The sequence below is a fragment of the Phycodurus eques genome, chromosome 16 (genome assembly GCF_024500275.1).
Source record: "Phycodurus eques isolate BA_2022a chromosome 16, UOR_Pequ_1.1, whole genome shotgun sequence".
Taxonomy (NCBI): domain Eukaryota; kingdom Metazoa; phylum Chordata; class Actinopteri; order Syngnathiformes; family Syngnathidae; genus Phycodurus; species Phycodurus eques.
Genome location: NC_084540.1, coordinates 9,500,692 through 9,520,653, shown reverse-complemented (window position 1 = coordinate 9,520,653; position 19,962 = coordinate 9,500,692). Strand labels below are relative to the sequence as shown.

General features: G+C 42.5%; 1 protein-coding gene across 4 annotated transcripts in view; it reads right to left on the bottom strand.

The window, feature by feature from the left end:
* Positions 1-19,962, bottom strand: part of usp43b (ubiquitin specific peptidase 43b) — a 94,116-nt gene that overhangs the window by 55,138 nt on the left and 19,016 nt on the right. For 3 of the 4 annotated variants that reach the window (XM_061700863.1, XM_061700864.1, XM_061700865.1), the window contains exon 2: positions 19,552-19,698. The exons of the other annotated variant lie outside the window; for it this stretch is intronic. In XM_061700863.1, coding sequence (XP_061556847.1) covers positions 19,552-19,698 — 147 coding nt within the window. The remainder of the gene's footprint in view (positions 1-19,551; positions 19,699-19,962) is intronic. 4 annotated transcript variants of the gene reach the window in all.

Genomic DNA, 19,962 nt, shown 5'->3' with positions numbered 1-19,962 from the left:
AGACTTTACACCGATTGTATCGGGCTGATCGGTATCGGCTGATATTTAGCATTTTATGCTGATGGCTGATTGGCTTTAATGTCATAAGTCGCCGATCCGATCAATGACGTGATTGATCGGATCCGCAAAAGACATTTACTGCACAGTACATCGTGCACAGTACATTTGAATCCAAAAGCTAGTTTATTTTTAGCCTTGTCGTGCGTCTATTGACATAATATTGGAAATATCTGACGGCCAATAAAGTTAATTAAAAAAAAAAAAAAAAAAAACGTCGGCGGTGTGGAACAGCCAACACGTCTGAGACAAACAACACGTAATGCCCGGATCAGACTACAAGACAAATTTGCTCTATGTCATACTACTGCAATAAAATCTTGTATTCCGATACCGCCGCATCCCGTTTTTTACGATCATTGGGCTTTATCTTGTCAACTGAAATGCGACTGGATACACTCGTTACCATGGCAACGACAACAAGAGTGGAGCGTGCCGACTTTGTATTATAAGGACAAAATGGCAAAAAACGTGTTGGTGGTCACCGGTACTCAGGACAGGAGAGGATGTTCACTTAAGGCTTGCTTGTGGTATGTTCACGTACTTTGAATACGATACGGCTCCCAAGCAGGCAACGAAACGTTATGTAGCCTAGCAAGCTAGTGGTACCACGAACGGTTGGACGTAAACATGCCGCCGTTCTGTCGAATCATGCTCCAAAGTTTCAGTGTAGGTGAAGTAATTTAATTAAAAATAAAGTAATTTTATTACAGTAAGTTAGCACCCATTATTTCTGTGATGTAATGTTGGTTTGACCAGACGGATTAGAATACACGATCTGATTAGAACAATCATCATTAGATGATTTCCAACCTTTATGGAGCCAAGGAACATATTTTACAATTGAAAAATCTCACGGAACACCAACAAACAGAAATGTCACAAAAAGTAGATACATCAATTAGTGTATGTACTTCCTGCCATCTCATAGAAGACCATTTATCATTTGTTCTGTCTGTCACTATGCCTCACTGGCATAAATAGATGAACAAAGATACATTATTTATTGTAAATATATTTTTCTTGAGCAATAAAGTACACAAGTATATACAGTAAATGAACAGGTCATTTAAATAGACACATTCCTCTATCGTGTGATCGGATCGGTTATCGTTTTTTTCAACTCGCTGATCGGCGCCAGAAATCCTGATCGTGAAAAGCCTATTATACAACACCACTTTATCATTGTACATCTCTGGACTACAGCATGCAGGCCAGTCTAGCAGTCATGCAATTATGCCCAATTAGAAGATGATAAGGCCACAGACTGCAGACTAAAATGTAAAAGAGAAGCACTTTTCAGTCCCTTAAACCAAAGCTGAGATGCAAACAAAAAGCCAACACACATAGACATTAAACATATATACTTTTTAATACACCTGTCATTTTGTGGGCTTGTAATAGGGTGAAGAATTATAAGAAACCAGGAGAAATATGAGACAAACTTTAAAAAGAAATCCGTAATGTGCTGAAAAATATGTTGTAAAAATAATATTTTTGTGATGGCTAGAAGAAGATCTTCGTGTGTCCTTGGAGCTGTTTTGAGCTGTTATGTGTCTGGGTGGAAATAACTCAAAGTAGTACGACACTAAATCTGCTGTCGATTTCTCCAGGCGTCCAATTCGTTCTCCTCAGACACAACTGCACTCATATTTTTTGGTGCTTGGTGGCCACCTTGACTCAATCCCTTACTTTCTCTCCATTGTGCTCTAGCACACATTAAGTAAATATTGTACATACGTACACAACTAAAATTAATTCAGCTGACCTGAACTTAAAGGGGACTTTTTCAGTTTTAAAACTGCAAGCAAGATTTTAATGTAACCTTATTTCACTAATTGACCCCCCACCTCCAGCCTCTGAACAAGTCACACGTCTCACTTACGTGCATGAGATGTGCACTTTATGTAATGTGCACTGTAAACAAGCAGACGTTAGCCATGGCTGCTACATTAGTAGCATGAGTTATTCGTAATAGAATAGGACTATAACACTAAATGCTATCTGTTTGAAGTTTCATTTCTTGGAATGTACTGCTCTAAGTGCTAGAGGACTCTGCATCTTTTTGCACAATTGTTTTTTGTCAATGTCTTTATGTCTCCAAAGTGTTCTGTAAATTGACTGTCTGTTGTACTAGAGCGGCTCCAACTACCGGAGACAAATTCCTTGTGTGTTTTGGACATACTTGGCAAATAAAGATGATTCTGATTCTGATGTATATCCATCCATCCATTTTATTTACTGGTTATCCTCACTAGGGTCGCGGGCGTGCTGGAGCCTATCCCAGCAATCTTCGGGTGAGAGGCGGGGTACACCCTGAACTGGTTTGCCAGCCAATCGCAGGGCACATATAAACAAACAACCATTTAGTGTCTTCAATCAACCTACCACGCATGTTTTTGGGATTTGGGAAGAAACCAGAGAGGGATGAATTTTTCACAGTTCATTTTACCAATGCACTACTGTCAGGTTTTTAACAGTTTAAAGAAATAGCTTCTGTAACAAACAACGTTTTTTTCATCTTTTAAAACTGCAAAATCCCTTTTAATTTACTCAAATGTATTCTCGGTTATCCATTCAGCCTGAAGATGTTTCTTCACGCCCGTGACCCTAGTGAGGATAAGCGGTACCGGAAAATGAATGAATGAATTGGGTTGGCTAACGAACATTTGCATTTGCAATATTCCAGCAGTTTATGGTTGATTCTCATTTGTGTTTAGAATGTTGTTGTTTTTTCGAATAAATCTTTTCTCGGGAAACAGCTTTTTTTATTTGTGTTTGCTGTCATAAAATCATGACTGTGGTATTCTTTGTCGTGGTGTAGTGGTTCAGTTTCCTGACTTCTGTGCAAGCAGCGTGGGTTTGCGTCCTACTCAGAGATGGCGTCTGTCTCTTTATGTGCTCAGCGATTGCCTGGCGACCAGTCCAGGGTTTAGTCTTCCTTCCACCCAAACATAAAGAGGATATGTGGTATAGAAACTGTATGGATGGATGTTTGTGTGTACAATGTTGCTGTTAGGGAGAATTCTTGAGCTACAGAGTTTGGAAATCTACATTTGTGGTGTTTAATTGAACAAAGATGTTGCGCCATTGGTGACTAATTCTAATATTAGGTTATGAGGTTAATGAATATTATATTACTGAACAAATATGAACATTTATAAGTATATTTTGACAGAGAGTTTACAGTATATAGAGTGTATATCGAGAGTCTGGTGGCCAAACATCTTTTGGAACAAGAAAATTATACAGTGTATCCATGATGCATCGCTATGACACACATCCCATAAGATTACAGAAGTTTTAAACATTAACCTACCAAAGTTTTGACTGACCTATTTCATTGTTGTCTAGCCTGACAGCCTCAGTAAAGAAGGCAGATTCTCTGGAAGTTTTCGGCATACATGGCTATTTTCTTTGCATGGCAAGTCAAGTGGTACTTAAACTTGTCCTGCATGACAGCATCCAGTGGGAACTTCAAGCCTTAATAACCGCGGGGATTTTCTGTGGGCAAACATACACTCTGATGAAATTACAGCTCTCTGCTGGCTCTTATTGTGTGTATTTTGCCCTCTTGGTGCTAAACCAAAACAACATAATAAATACTGTATTTCCCAAAGTGATCACAAAGTCAGTTGCAAAGCAGGGTCTTTCCAACGACTCACTTTAAAATGGCCTTCCAAAATATTACAGATTGTCTGGACAGACACATAGTGTATGTGTAACGATGATTTGAGTCATCATTTAAGGACACATTTGAACATTTTTATTTTTTTACAATTTAAAACAGTTCCCAGATGTCTCAAAACACGCTTGTCACAGTGGTGTCAAAGCTGAATACAGTTTGTACAGCATCACGAGCAGTGGAACAGCTTGGTTGTTACGAGTGGCTACTCGTTCTCAAATATAAGAAAACGGCTTACTTTCAGAAACATTTCCAGATCTAAGCTGTTTACAAAAGTATTTGCTTGTGTAAATTCAAACTTTGTGTATACGGTGGGTGAACTCTGAATGATACACGTCATCAGTTCAACAGGCTCATTATCGTAATGAGAACGGAAACTAAAGAACTGAAGAGATAGAATGTCTGATATCTGTAGGTTGAAGCTTAAAATTCTGGATCGGTTCATTGAGGTAGCTAAGAGCAAACAGATGCCAGATGCCTCTCAACAGCATCCTTCCTGCCTTGTTTCTATGGAAATATCCAAGCTTTCAAAGAGAAGAGGGCACGAAACTGCACAGTGAAAGAGCAGACCTGAGTGACATTTAATTGAAAATAGTTCACACCAAAGGCACAGTTTGCTGGTGATGACACTATGACGTATACCTTAAGAAGATTCTTGCTACAACCAGGCGAGCAGCAGAAATTTTTATTCTAAGAAGAAGAGAGGTTGGTCTCCTCAGGAGATGAGCTTTGTTATTACCCTCCTGCCTCTGCGGCTGATTGTGAGCAGTGTTGTGACATACAGTAGATGACAACAAATCCACAATATACAACAAAGACAGACTGCAGCCTCTAGTAGTAATGGTTGTCACAGCAGCTAAAAATACTTCATGTTTATTAATAGTTGTAATCAAGAATTCAGTGACTAACTTGGACTGATTCTTTGCAACAGTCATCTGGTACACTTTCATTCTCATTGCCAGACTGCTAATTGTTGTTTTCAAAAAAAATATTCAACTTCACAGGCAAGCTCTTAAACCTCTTAAAACTGGGCTTAGTGTGACAGACTCACCTCCCCGCTGAACTTATTTCGAGCCAAAACACTTTCAATCATCCCAGCACACATGCTTTAAAAAGCTTCCACTTAGCAAATCTGAATGACTTTAATTGTTTGGCTGAACTGTCAGCCAATCAGACACAGAGAAGGGAATAGTTTGCGTTGAAGGGAATTTCATTATTAAATAAACAAAATGGTTTATCCTTCTAAAGCTGTGAATGACCAGTTCAAATACAGAATATATGAATGGTCTAAAAGTCTAATAAGAGACACCACACTACCAACAAAGGTTTAAAGCAGAGGGATGAATATTTTTTTCACAATTTAAAACAGTTCCCAGCAATCTTAATAAAAAGTGTCTGATATTCTTTGGGCAAAATCCACAAATATAGAATTGTGGGCCTTCATCAACATGACTACCGGGGACAGAGCGAGGGCTTTCAATCCAGAACCTTTCTACCGCTCGACAACACTGACAACCCCCTTATAAAGCAAATTGTCATTTTGATTTAAAAAAAAAACTAGACATTGAAAAAAATATATATATTTTTCTATCACATGCTATCGTCACTAATGGCGTTTAAAGTGCACTGAAGATGTCTAGGGTTGCAACCTTTGGACAAGGAAGTGCTTGCTACTTGCTAACTGTTACCAAGAAAGCCAAGAATGACTTTACAGCTCTGTACATCTCAAAGGTGTGATAACATTTTATTGTTTGGACAAAGGAGATTCGGCTTAGCCTCTTGATGGTAGTTCTCAAAGGCAGATGGGGGGGGGAAAAAAAAAAAAAAAAAAAAAAAAAAACACCGCAAGGTCCTTGAGTGTTTCTATACTTTGAATGAAATTGTTGTATGCTGATAAATCTCAAAGATCCCAAATATCTAAAAAGGCTCAACAACAGTCTGATAATGTATTAAAAGTAATAAGTAATAACATATAATACACAGTAGTAACATTTGCTCTCCACATTACAAACATGGAAAATTTGAGCACAAAACATGACTGTGCCTAATGCAGTGATTTCCAACTTTTATGGAGCCTAGGCACATATTTTACAATTGAAAAATCTCACTGCACACCAACAAACAAAAATGTCACAAAAAGTGGATACATTAACAACTGTATGTACTTCCTGCCATCTAATAGAAGACCACTCATTTGTTCTGTCTGTCACTATGCCTCACTTTACTACAGCCAACTGATATTGTCCTTCCACTCCAAGGAAACCAATGTAAATTTATGGTGGCCAGATTTTGTGAGGTTTGCTGCCACCAACTAGCACTGGGGGTCTGAAGCACACTAATATCTAAAATTTTAGCTTGTATTTCATGACAAACAAATTGGCCAAGCGATGGCTTGTATCTTGAGAAACTCCAAAGTCGAGGCAAAACTACACAGTACTTAAAAACAAACTCCAGTGAAACAGTGAAAGAGTCCTAGGGGTGTGTGTCTACGGATACATGCAAGTGAATTGAAACCGTTTTACATCCACAAAGACAGACAGAAGTGTCCTGTAAGTACTGTGGCCGCACTGCGGCTGAGGACCCCACCCAATCAATCGAGGGGCGGGATCAGGCCTAGGGGTCCACCCGAGAGCAGCCCGGCGGACGGGACAGGTCCCACACCGAGGGACCCAGGGTGGTCCGCCGGCCCCACCGAGGCGCCCCGACAACCGGCCTCCCAGTGGGGGCCGCAGGGACCCAATGCCACCCCCCCCCCCAGCCAACGGGGAAACAGCACAAACGTGCTGAAACCCGATCAGACACCCACACCCTCTCGATCTCATACCAGTCTCCCAGGAACCCTTTGAAATGTGTATGTGCCCAGATGTGTTTAGTGAGAAAAATATATACAGTGAATGGTGTGAGTGTGTGCTAAGTGAGTGATTAAGAGGCATGGCTCCTGCAGGTCGGGCCTATTACGCCGGACAACCACCGACGAAGAGGGCCATCCCACCCAGACCCGCAGCACCGTCGTGCGGAGGCGTGGGCTACTGCGGAATGGAGCCGCAATTCCGCCACGTGTCATTCTTGGGCTTCTTTCATAAAGACTATGGAGCAAATTTTCCAGTATTCCACGCCAGATCGTGAGGCAGCTCACTCCCTTGTCACCTTACAACAAGGCAAGCGCAGGGTGTCAGATTACGCGATTTGAGTTTCGCATTCTAGCAGCTGAGAGTCAGTGGAATAACAGGGTACTGCTCGATGCATTTGTTCGAGGACTATCCCCCGCCGTCAAAGATCGTTAGGTCCCACTAGACCCGCCGACTGACTTGGACACCCTCATCGCTCTTGCCGTAAAAACTGACAAAAGGCTTTTGGATCACGAGCTGGATGGAGTTTGGCGGAGGGCTGCATCACCACACACTTGGAGGACGAGCCTTGGTGACCAGCCAAACCAAGGCAGATCCCCTGTTTCCGGTCTCAATCCACTGGCTAACGTCACCATGGAAAAGCCCATGCAACTGGGCAGGTTCCATCTCTCCCCTGAGAGAACCTCAACGCCGGCTAAGGGAAAGGCAGTGCTTCTACTGCGGGCAGTTGGGTAATTCCCTGAGCAACTGTCACGTCAAGGTTGCCGGTGCCAGAAGCAAGGGTACAGGTGAATCTGAATTTCATTAAGGAAGACCCTTCCTAAAGTGACACGATGCTCTCCTGATCAAGAAATTCATCCACCTGTATTAATTGACTCTGGTCCTGACGCAAACTTACTTACTCAACTCCCTCCTCGTTAGACGGATGCACCTTAGAAACTTTCAAATAAAACGCCACCGCAACACGTATGCTGCAGACGGCAGTTTTATGGGCAAGATCACTCACCGCACCCAAACACTCACATTGACATTTCCTGATTCTCACTCGGAACGCATTAGTTTTCATGTTTTTGACACCAAGAATCATGACTTTATTTTAGGGAACCTATGGTTGAAATTACATAACCCCCACATTGACTGGTCCTCTGGGCATGCATTGTCATGGGGCAGCAATTGCGCCCAGAACTGTTTCAAGCCTCCATGTGATGTTCAGGAATATGTTTCAAATGAAAATCCACAGACCCCATCAGGGGATCCTGACTTATCTCAAATGACCACCTGTTACCAGGACATTAAATATGTTTTTTCCAAGTCCAAGGCCAAATCCCTTCCACCCCACAGACCTTATGACTGTGCAGCTGACTTGCTGCCTGGAACCACACCTCCACGGGGGAGGTTGTTCTGTCTTTCAGGGCTGGAACACAAGGCTATGAAGGAGTATGTGGATGAATCACTGGCAGCCAGGATCATTCGCCCGTCTTCATCCCCTGCGGGAGCCGGGTTTTTCTTTGTGGACAAGAAGGACAAGACTCTGCGACCCTGTATCGATTACCGGGGTCGCAACGACATAACTGTGAAATACAGGTACCCTCTTCCTCTCATCTCCACCGCCTTTGAGTTCCTGGAGGGAGCCAAGGTTTACAACAAACGAGACTTAAGAAATGCAATTGCGCCCAGAACTGTTTCAAGCCTCCATGTAATGTTCAGGGATATGTTTCTAATGAAATTCCTAAAACCCCATCGGGGGATCCTGACTTATCTCAAGTGCCCACCTGTTACCATGACATTAAAGACGGTTTTTCCCTTCCACCCCACAGACCTTATGACTGTGCAGTTGACTTGCTGCCTGGGACCACACCTCCATAGGGGAGGTTGTTCTCTCTTTCAGGTCTGGTACACAAGGCCATGAAGGAGTATGTGGAAGAATCACTGGCAGTCGGGATCATTCGCCCATCTTCATCCCCTGCGGGAGTAGGATTTTTCTTTGTGGACAAAAAGGACAAGACCCTGCGACCCTGTATCGATTACCGGTGTCTCAAGACAACTGTGGAAAAAAAAGGTACCCTCTTCCTCTCATCTCCACCGCCTTTGAGTTCCTGGAGGGAGCCAAGGTTTTCACTAAACTGTACTTAAGAAATGCGTATCATCTAGTCAGGATAAGGGAGGGGGATGAATGGAAAACAGCATTCAACACACCAACGGGACATTACGAGTATTTGGTAATGCCTTTTGGACTAACTAACGCTCCAGCTGTTTTCCAGAACCTTGTCAATGATGTCCTGCGTGACATGTTGAATGTGTATGTTTTTGTCTATTTGGACGATATTTTGATATTCTCCCCGGATGAGGAGACTCACATTATTCATGTCCGCTCTGTATTCCAGCGGTTACTGCAGAATTAACTTTATGTCAAGGCTGAGAAATGTGAGTTCCACAAGGTGTCAGTTTCTTTTCTGGGTTTCGTGCTGGCTCCAGGTGAAATCAAAATGGACCCTTGCAAAGTTGATGCCGTGACTAATTGGCCCACTCCCACGTCACGGAAGGACGTACGAAGGTTCTTAGGGTTCGCTAATTTCTACAGAAAGTTCATTAGAAATTTCAGTTCCATAGCCTCGCCTTTGCATGATCTTACCTCGCCACACAGACCTTTCGTATGGAACCCGCTTTGTCAGTCAGTCAGTCAGTCATCTTTTCAGAAACGAAAATCGAGCTTTACCTCCGCTCCCATCCTTACTTTGCCAGATCTCAAGATCTCTTTGTGGTAGAAGTTGATGCGTCTGATGCCGGTATAGGAGCAGTGCTCTCTCAGAAATGTCTCAAGGATGGTAAGTTAAATCCTTGTTCTTATCTCTCTAAAAAACTGACTCCAGCCGAGAGAAATTATGACATAGGTGACCGTGAACTGCTGGCAGTCAAGGTGGCTTAGGTGGAGTGGAGGCACTGGCTAGAGGGGGCACATACTCTTTTTTTAGTATGGACAGATCATAAGAGCCTGGAATATCCTAAGTCTGCTAAGAGATTAAAGGCGAGGCAGGCCAGACGGGCTCTGTTCTTCACAAGATTCAATTTCACGTTATCCTACCGACCTGGTTCCAAGAATGGTAAACCAGATGCTTTATTGCGTACTTTCAGCGTAGAAAATTCTTTGTCCGACCCTAAAACCATTTTGCCCAAGTCATGTTTAATTTCTGATTATATTGGGGACATTGAGACTGCGGTAAAGGAGGCTCTGAAGAATACTCTTAGCCATGAAAATTGCGCTGAAAACAGGCTTTATGTGGTTCCGACCTTAAGGGGAAGAGCCACTGGGCTCACACTAACTGGGCTCACACTAACCGGACTGTATATTACCCAGGCATTGCCAAGACTCAATCTGTGGTCGAACAGCGCTTTTGGTGGCCCAATGTAAGAAGGGATGTTATCAACTATGTCAATGCTTGCCAGGTATGTGCTGCTAACAAGCCCTCTCGTCAACGTCCTTCTGGGTAGTTGCGACGCCTGCCAATACCACAACGTCCTTGGTCAGACATCTCCGTGAACTTTGTGACGGGATTACCGGCCTCGAAAGGAAATACCACCATTCTCACAGTCGTGGACAGGTTCTCTAAGATGGCACACTTCATTGGACTTGTGAAACTCCCCTCAGCTAAAGACACTGCCGAGTTAATGATACACCAGGTATTCAAGTTTCATGGTTTCCCCAAGAATGTGTTATCTGATAGGGGTCCCCAATTCATTTTGCGATTTTGTAAGGAGTTTTGCAGTCTCATAGGTGGCACCGTCAGTCTGTCATCTGGGTTTCATCCTGAAACCAATGGACAAACCGAGAGGCTGAACCAGGACCTGGAGAGTGGGCTCCGATGTCTCGCTGCACAGGAGCCACAATCCTGGTCTCAGAAACTGGTTTGGGACAAGTTTTCTCAAAATTCCCTCCCCTCTGCATCCACTTGTCTATCGCCTTTTCACATTGTGGATGGTTACCAACCATCTCGGTTTACTGCCATAGTCCCAGAGTCCATGGTTCCAGTTGCATTGACCTTGGTGAGACGCTGCAGGAGGACCTGAAGCGTCTCAGGACCTGAAGCGGCCAGAAGCTGCTGCGCCAGGGACGGTCCTACAAAACCGCAGCTGACCGTAGGAGGACACCGGCCCCGAACTACAAAGTGGGTCAGCGAGTTTGGCTTTCTACCAAACATAATTCCACTCCGGGTGGAGTCCAGGAAGCTCGCTTCACTGTGAGGCGGCTGTTGTCGTCTCGTCGGAGGAGGAGGGGGTTTCAATATCTGGTGGACTGGGAGGGCTACGGGCCTGAGGAGCGTTCATGGGTGTCGTATGCGTTTATCGTGGATGACTCACTCATTTGGGACTTCCATGTTGCGCATCCTGGGGCTCCGGGGCCGTCTGGGGCCGGTCGTTAAGGTGGGGGTTACTGTCATGGGTGTGTGTTCTGGTTGTTGTCGTCCCCCTGTCTCGTACACACCTGCTCCTGAGAGCATCTTCACCACCTGTGCCTCGTTCACCCTACTTACCCCTTGCATTTAACCTTGTGTCTCATTCTTTCTAGTCGCAAGTTCGTTGTACCTTGTGGTCACGTTCCAGCATTCCTTGTTTCCATGTCACCGACTCACAGTAAGACTAGACCCTGTTCCGATTACTGACCTTGCCTTTATGCCTCACGTTTTGGGATACTGCTGTCTTTTCGGATTGCCTGCCTGTGTAGCGACCTCTGCCCATATAGTAAACCTCTCTTTTTGAAACTATCCATTTGTCGTGGAGTCGTGCATTTTTGGGTCCTATCCTCTGTTCCATTTATAACAGATCGTTGTTCCGTGAGATGTTTCCTTTGTAAAATATGTTCCTTGGCTCCATAAAGGTTGGAAATCACTGCTCTAGTCAGATCGTGTATTCTAATCAGTCAGGTCAAACCAACATTTCAATGTTACAGAAATAATGGGTGCTAACGTACTGTAATTAAATTACTTTATTGTAATTAAATTACTTCACCCACACCGAAACTTTAGAGCATGATTCGACAGAACGGCGGCATGTTTACGTCCAACCGTTTGTGGTACCACTAGCTTGCAAGGCTACATAACGTTTTTGCTGCCTGCTTGCGAGCAGTATCGTATTAAAAGTACGTGAACATACCTCAAGCAAGCCTTAAACGAACGTCCTCTCTTGTTCTGAGTACCGGTGACCACCAACACACGTTTTTCCCCATTTTGTTCTTATAATACAAAGTCTGCGCGCTCCACTCTTGTTGTCGTCGCCACGGTAACGAGTGTATCCGCTCGCATTTGAGTTGACAAGATAAAGCCCAATGATCGTGAAAAACAGGATGCGGTGGTATCGGAATATAAGATTTTATTGCAGTAGTCTGACACAGTGCAATCATGAAAGAGCAAATTTGTCTTGTAGTCTGATCCAGGCATTACGTGTTGTCTGTCTCAGACGTGTTGGCTGTTCCACACCGCCGACGTTTTTTTTTTGTGAATTTTTAAAAAAAAATTTCTGTCTCCCATTTTATTTTATTTTTTCTGTCTCCCACAGGTCATGACTCCAGGCAGGCCAGTCTAGTACCCGCACTCTTTTACTATGAAGCCACGCTGTTGTAACACGTGCAGAATGTGGTTTGGCATTGTCTTGCTGAAATAAGCAAGGGCGTCCATGAAAAAGATGTTGCTTGGATGGCAGCATATGTTTCTCCAAAACCTGTGTGTACCTTTCAGCATTAATGGTGCCTTCACAGATGTGCAAGTTATCCATGCAATTGGCACAAACACAGCCCCATACCTGTGTACAGATGCTGGCTTTTGAACTTTGCGTCCATAACAGTCCGGATGGTTCTTTTTCTCTTTGGCCTGGAGGACACCCATCAATCAATCCATTTTCTGAGCCGCTTCTCCTCACTAGGGTCGCGGGCATGCTGGAGCCTATCCCAGCTGTCATCGGGCAGGAGGCGGGGTACGCCCCCTGCAATTGACTGGTTGCCAGCCAATTGCAGGGCAGATACAAACAAACAACCAGTCACACTCACATGCACACCTCCGGGCAATTTAGAGTCTCTGTTTTTGGGATGTGGGAGGAAACCGGAGAGCCCGGAGAAAACCCACGCAGGCACGGGATGAACATGCAAACTCCCCACAGGCGGGGCCGGGGATTGAACCCGGGTCCGCAGAACTGTGAGGCTGACGCTCTAACCAGTCGGCCACCATGCCGCCTCCAGGAGGACACGACATCCACAATTTCCAAAAACAATTTGAAATGTGGACTCGTCGGACCACAGAACACTTTTCCACTTTGCATCAGTCCATCTTAGATGAGCTCGTGCCCAGAGAAGCCGGCGGCGTTTCTCGGGGTTGTTGATAAATGGCTTTTGCTTTGCATAGTCGAGTTTCAAGTTGCACTTACGGATGTAGCGCCGAACTGTATTTGCTAACATTGGTTTTCTGAAGTGTTCCTGAGCCCATGTGGTGATATCCTTTTCACATTGATGTCGGTTTTTGATGCAGTCTCGCCTGAGGGATCGAAGGTCACGGGCATTCAATGTTGGTTTTCGGCCTTGCCGCTTACATGCAGTGATTTCTCCAGATTCTCTGAACCTTTTGATGATATTGTGGACCGTAGATGATGAAATCCCTAAATTCCTTGCAATTGTACGTTGAGGAACATTGTCCTTAAACCGTTCGACAATTTTCTCATGCCCTTGTTCACAAAGAGGTGAACCTCGCCCCATCTTTGCTTGTGAATGACTGAGCAATTCAGGGAAGCTCCTTTTATACACAATCATGGCACCTACCTGTTCCCAATTACCCTATTCACCTGTGGGATGTTCCAAACAGGTGTTTGATGAGCATTTCTCAACTTTCTCAGTCTTTTTTGCCACCTGTCCCAGCTTTTTTGGAACGTGTTGCAGACATAAAATTTTATGTTAATGATTATTTGCTCAAAACCATAAAGTTTATCAGTTTCAACATTAAATATCTTGTCTTTGTAGTGTATTCAATTATATATAGGTTGAACATGATTTGCAAATCATTATATTCTGTTTTTATTTATGTTTAACACAACGTCCCAACTTCATTGGAATTGGGGTTCTACTTCACATCAAGGCAGTAGTGATCATAAGCAAATACAGAATATAAGCAAGAGATGGCTACATGGCTGTGTTGATCACAAGTCTTATTGCTCCCTCAGTCTGTTATTACTCTCAGTATACCAGCCACTATGGTAGAAGCCAGATATGACAGCGCAAACATCCGAACCTGTTATATTTTTTCTGCTGTGCTGCGATGTGTGTGAAAGGACATGCAGATGCATGATTCGACAAATGAAATGGTTCATATGTTAGTGAGATAATAATGAGATAATTTTAATCAATAATTTTTTACCAAAATTAATGAGAAGTTGCATACTTTCTCTTACAAAGCAAGGGATATTTACTCATATGCAGCGTAGCTATTACAGCCCCATCTGGGGTGTTCTGACTTTGGCTCAATGTTTTGGATTTGTTATTTCCTGTTGAGTTAAGAATGTTTTCCCCTGGTTTTCACACTTGTTTGCCTGACTTTTTGTCTATGACGATGATCATAAAAGAGATATAGATCTAGTAACATTTTTATTAAAACTGTGAGCATTCAAATGAAAACGTTTTCCTTAATTTCTCCGTGAATAACAAATGGCTTTTACTGACAAAATCCATATGCTTGAATTTTAAACGAAAGAAAGTAGACATCTATGAAGTTTTCCAATTTGGTGCTGATGCAAATTCACTGACCAATTGTAGTTTTTATTTCTGCACAAAAATGATGCATGCACGATATGTCTTTACAACACATACTGCATTAGTGCTGATTTGTGGCCCTGCTGACTACCAACCAGCCCACCCTGTCACCAACAGAAGTGTTGTTGCTTAGCCAGGTACATTTATTAATGTGAAAACTGCCACATTCTACAGGGCCTATATAAAAAAAATGTCACGTAGAATCAAAGTGGTAATTCCTCTCACTAGATCCTGAACTCATTCCATTGTCACTACTGCTTACTCTTCTGCCTCCCATTCCATTGCCGTGCACACTTTTGCACAGAACTCAGCCCAGACTCTCTCTCCCACTCTCTGCAAACTAGGTCTGCACAACAAGTGTCTCTTTCTTCCACTAACTTACAAAGAGCCACATTCAGAAAGAAAGTGAGAACGAGAGAGGGAGAGAAAGTGAGAACAAGAGAGAGGGGAGAGAGAGAGAGAGAGAGAGAGCATCACACTTGCTCTGTTTCCAAAGTGACAAACGATCAACAAATCAAGGAGAGTGAATGCCACAGTCAAAGCCATGGGGATTCAACACAAAATGTTAAGAATGTGTGTGGTTTATATTTGCTTGCATATGTACTACATAGGATTGTAATCTGTCAGCCTATATTTTAAATTCATTTTAGAACTACATGACAGCAAGGCTGATGGCACGAAACAATACAATACAATACATGCTTAAAAAGAGTGAATATAGGTCAGCAGGAGGATGAATCAGAAGCATTAGAAGTCAAATTTGTTGATTTGCTGGCTACAAGTGGAAACGTGTATGGACTGGTGAAAGGTGCTTGCGCCTCGCATCATCAACCTGACTGTGACATCAGATGACGCACAGAGATCTAACACAAGAAAATAACACTGAGACAGAGCACCTACAATTTTTAAGAGTCCACAAATTATGGTTAATAAGCTGTTAGAGGAGACATTAGCTCATCGTTACGTTACCTGAATGAAAGAGGTGAGCAAGCATGATTGAGGCACGTACTGAGGTGTTGCCACCATCCTGACCTCATCGAGGCCCTCATAAAGCTCTTTTGTGCAGGAGTGATAGCACATTGCATACCACAGCATCACTCTACATTCTTAGTGAGGTACAGTGTGTAAGAGCTTCACAGGGATGAAGCACAAGATAATACTAGGATGAGACTATGAGTCACGGAGAGACATAAATTATGGCATAAAGGGACACCCCCATTTCCCTCAGAGGAATATTTGACCACATTTTCTTTCTGATAAAAATGAAATCCCTGACAACCTGCAAGAGGCCAACACTGACCAATGGCAAAGTGCCCAGACTAATATAAGAGACAACTACCGTCTACCACAAGAAATGTTCTGCTTTGAAAAGTGGGGCCTACAGTCTCTTACAATGCAAGGGATATTTACTCATAAGTAGGATTGTTATCACATCCCCATCTGGACTGTATTTTCTGTCTACCTTTGGGTCAATGTTTTGGATTCATTTGGTTATTTACTGTTTTAGTTGTGAATGTTTTCCCTCATTGTGAGGCATGACTGTTACCCTATGTGCCGTGCCAATTACTTGTTTGCCTGTCTTTGTATCCTACCAATGTGTTGGGCTCATTACAGCCACCAAGAAGTTTATGCTTCCATTGCTACTCGTTGTCAGGAATAAGTGAAAACTACTGCAAATATCAGGAAAACTTGGGACTAAATCAGTGCAGAAAGGCGAGACTTAAACGGAAATGTGACACAGTGCAGAGGAAAAATATAACTGAGGTCATGAAATCCTTTATTTCCCTCATGGAATTAATAAATAATATTTGTATATCAATCTATCAGTTTTAAAATCCTTGCTGGATACTTTTTATAGGTCCCAGAAAGTGGATAACGGTGAATGTTCGGTCACTGAAGCTACCCAGTGGTTGTTTAGTTTTGTTTTGTTCTGTGTAAAGGTCCGCTTACTTCAATTTGTTTTTATATTATTTTCAAAATCTTTGACGTCCTTTTATCAGGTTTGCAATATAATTTGGGTTTGAAATGCCCCAAATGTCCTTTTTTTTTCTTCTTTTCCACATGGCATTTGAAATGGTCTGATTTCTCATAGTGATTGGTATTGATGGTTTCTGATAATGATTGGTCAATATCACGGAGTCTGCTAGCATCTAGAATGCAGTTTGGGGCAGCGAAGCATTCATAGCGACGCTGCGTCCTTCGATGCCTCACTATCATTGTGAAGCACAATTAACCAAGCGTTGGATTGTTGGCCCACTAATACGGAACGTGATCTGAAAGGGGACATGGGTGCAAATTAAAAGAGAGGGGGATATTTAAGGTTTATGCTTGTCATCCGCTCCCATTCATTGGAATTGAACCTGCCGCGATGATCATTGCTGGCCAACAAAGAATGCAAGCTTCGCTATTTCAACCACTGTTACCTCATTAATTACGAATATAGTGAAGTATTTGTCATACACTATTATTGGAGCCGGGAGGGCGCTTTGTGTCCTCTCTCTCCCCCCTCCCCTATCTGTTTTCAGCACCTGTCTTCAATCAGCCTGATCACCACCGGTGTATATAAGCCTGCCTGTTCCCTGAAATCCTCGCCAAAGTACTGCAGCCTCTCCTTGCGGTACCACGGCCCACCTTATATCAAGTAAGCTATACTGTTCCTCGCTTCCCTTGTTAACTCTTATGTCTCCTGGTTCCCAGCGCTCCCCTGTGTTCCTGACCCACGTCATTCCTGCCACCAAGCCAGCCGCCTGTTCTGTCCACTGCCCGCCACCTGTCCACGCCGCCGCCTGGCAACACATCCAGGACCACCTCAATAACCCATCAGTGACAGTAAATTACTTATTTACTCAAACAAATAAATAATCATTAGCCTTCCTTAACTGTACACTTTCATCCAAAACTATCTGAAACTAAAAGCTGAAACTCAATCTCCATGTCTGTACTACCACGGAGGGGAAAAGTATTGCCTCCCTTCCGAGGATTAAGAGTTATCCATGCAAGAGTTTGAATGTTGGTCGTCCCATACATTTAAATAACAACAGCATAGCCTTGAGAGAAGACATCCCGATGTAGATATCCCCTGATCCAACAATGAAAAAATAACAGAATAAATCATGTGAGCTAGCCTGAGGAAGGCGTTTTAGTAGATTTACTATACTTTCCAGTGATGCTCCAACAGCAAGTGTAGCTCCTCTCATAAATTATGCCAATGGTTATCACCCTGATAAAACTACACAATGAGGCATGTCTATTTCAAAAGTAAAAATAGCATTTTAATAATACATACAATGTTGTGCCTTAATGCTTCAAAGCAGAGCAGGTCATGGTTGCATTCAGTGATTATGAGAATGCAACATGTTGGAGGCTTACCTCAAGAGGGATACATACAGAAGAGAAAATCAAACATCAAATCATCACTCTAGTACTCTCTTTGTCCACAGTCAAGGATTCAGACACTCAGTAATGCTGCATACTTCTGATTGCAACACATGATTGCGCTATACTGTATAAATAATGCATATACTGTAACAGGGTTGCTGACCACACTTTGAAACCTTAAGGTAACCTCTGCTGTGCATGAGGAATCAAATACCTATGTTTTCCCCTACAGTACTATTTTGGCAATAAACAGCCATAGAAAAAACTTGGCAGGATACAATGGCGCATTATTCACTAATAAATGGGTAGAAATGTTCTCACGCAGCACACAAATTGAGCGTATACGCAAAAGTCACAGTCGGAATCATGACACAAATACCGGAGATTTTTTCTTCACACCACCGTGTGTATGTTAGTGAATCAGAATTATTTTCTAGATGACAAGCTCATGGCCGCGATCTGCAATCTGCATAGACCGTGCCCTTATTTCCCTATAAAAGGATGTCTGTCTGATGCATCTCAGCCAATGAGCAGATGTTTATAGTCACAAGAGATATTTCATAACTTTCCTAATCTTTGTCCTATTTTATTAAATTAAAATTATTAATTTGATAATCGTAAAGTTTGCTTAACACAGAAACTCACAGCATATAATATCCATCCATCCATCCATTTTCTGAGCCGCTTATCCACACAAGGGTAGCGTGAGTGCTGGAGCCTATCCCAGCTATCTTCGGGCAGGAGGCGGGGTAGACCCTGAACTGCCAATCACAGGGCACATATAAACAAACAACCATTCACACTCAAATTCAATCATGTTTTATTATTTTTAATTAATTCCAAACTTAAATTAGAAAATGTGGCACAAAACATATATGTACAAAAATAAAAAAATTAAGAGCCGAGAATGCTCAAACACTGCATCCGGTGTTCAAATACATAGTAGTAAGGAATAAATATAGCATAGCAAAGAGGCATTTGTTGTTGATAAAGTTCATGAAATTAGCATCGGAAGCGACAGAAAATATGCCGATCGTAGATACGGTGTGTGCAAATCGATCAATTTACATGACATTTGCAAATGCAAAATCACAGAAAAATATATCCTAAATCATATTATCGTAGGGATTTGAATGAATAACTGCATGACTGCTTGGATAAACTAGGAAATGCCAGCAGACCGATCGCATTTCCTGCTCGTTGCGTGACAACGTCATCCTGAGCCAGAGCCAGTTGAGGATTCCTAAATGCGCATATAAGCACTTGAACAGAGTAAAAGTGATGAGAAGTGTCCTTTTCACAATTATTTAGGACATTAGACAACTCATTTGCAAATTCCTGGTTTAAGGTATTATTGTAAAAATTATTATTATTGTTTTTATAAATGACTGTAGTTGTAGTTAGTTAGGTGTGTTTGACATTTTTTTCGAAAGCCGAGCTTTCATTATTTATCATTATTTATCCGTAGACGTGGTCTGAGGAGGTTCTAATTTTGTTCACAGAGTACGCACAAATTCAAGTACGAACATATTGATGAATCACAAATTAGTGCGTACAATGTGTGTATGCACGATTTAAGCACAGTTAGTGAATGAGGCCCTATGTGCACTCTACTCAGTGTTCAAGCATCGGTACATTTGTTTACGCAGTGCTTAATGTCTCGTTAAAGTTGTATTATCTGGTACATCAGTTAAGAATTTCCCTACCGTATAACTTTTTTTTAAAGAACGGGTGCAGTTGCAAGGGGTGTTTTCCTTGCTGAGAATCAAAATCTAGTAACACCGAAGCAGTATTCTCACCTTATCACTAGCTTTGGTCGTATTGTTGTTATTGTGTGAGGTCAGATTGATGTCTTCATGGACACGATCCAGCAGCCACAGAAGGAACTCCAGGGCATCATGTTGGGAATTACCACGGAACTGTGATCCATACTTAGACACGATACCCTGTAGAGAGTAATCACAAAATAATGTTCTTGCAACACAATTGGAAATTTTTGTTCGAGTAATTGATCGTGAGTAAATGTACTTTCTGGCATATTCTAGACTTGGTTGCCTCATTCTGCTACATGAGAAATATATTAGACACACCTATATTAGACTGTGATGCAGTCCATTTCTACACCACTTCAAAACAACAAATCTACAGTGGTGCTTTGAGATACGAGTTCAATTCATTCATTGACCACGCTCGTAACACCAAACACTTGT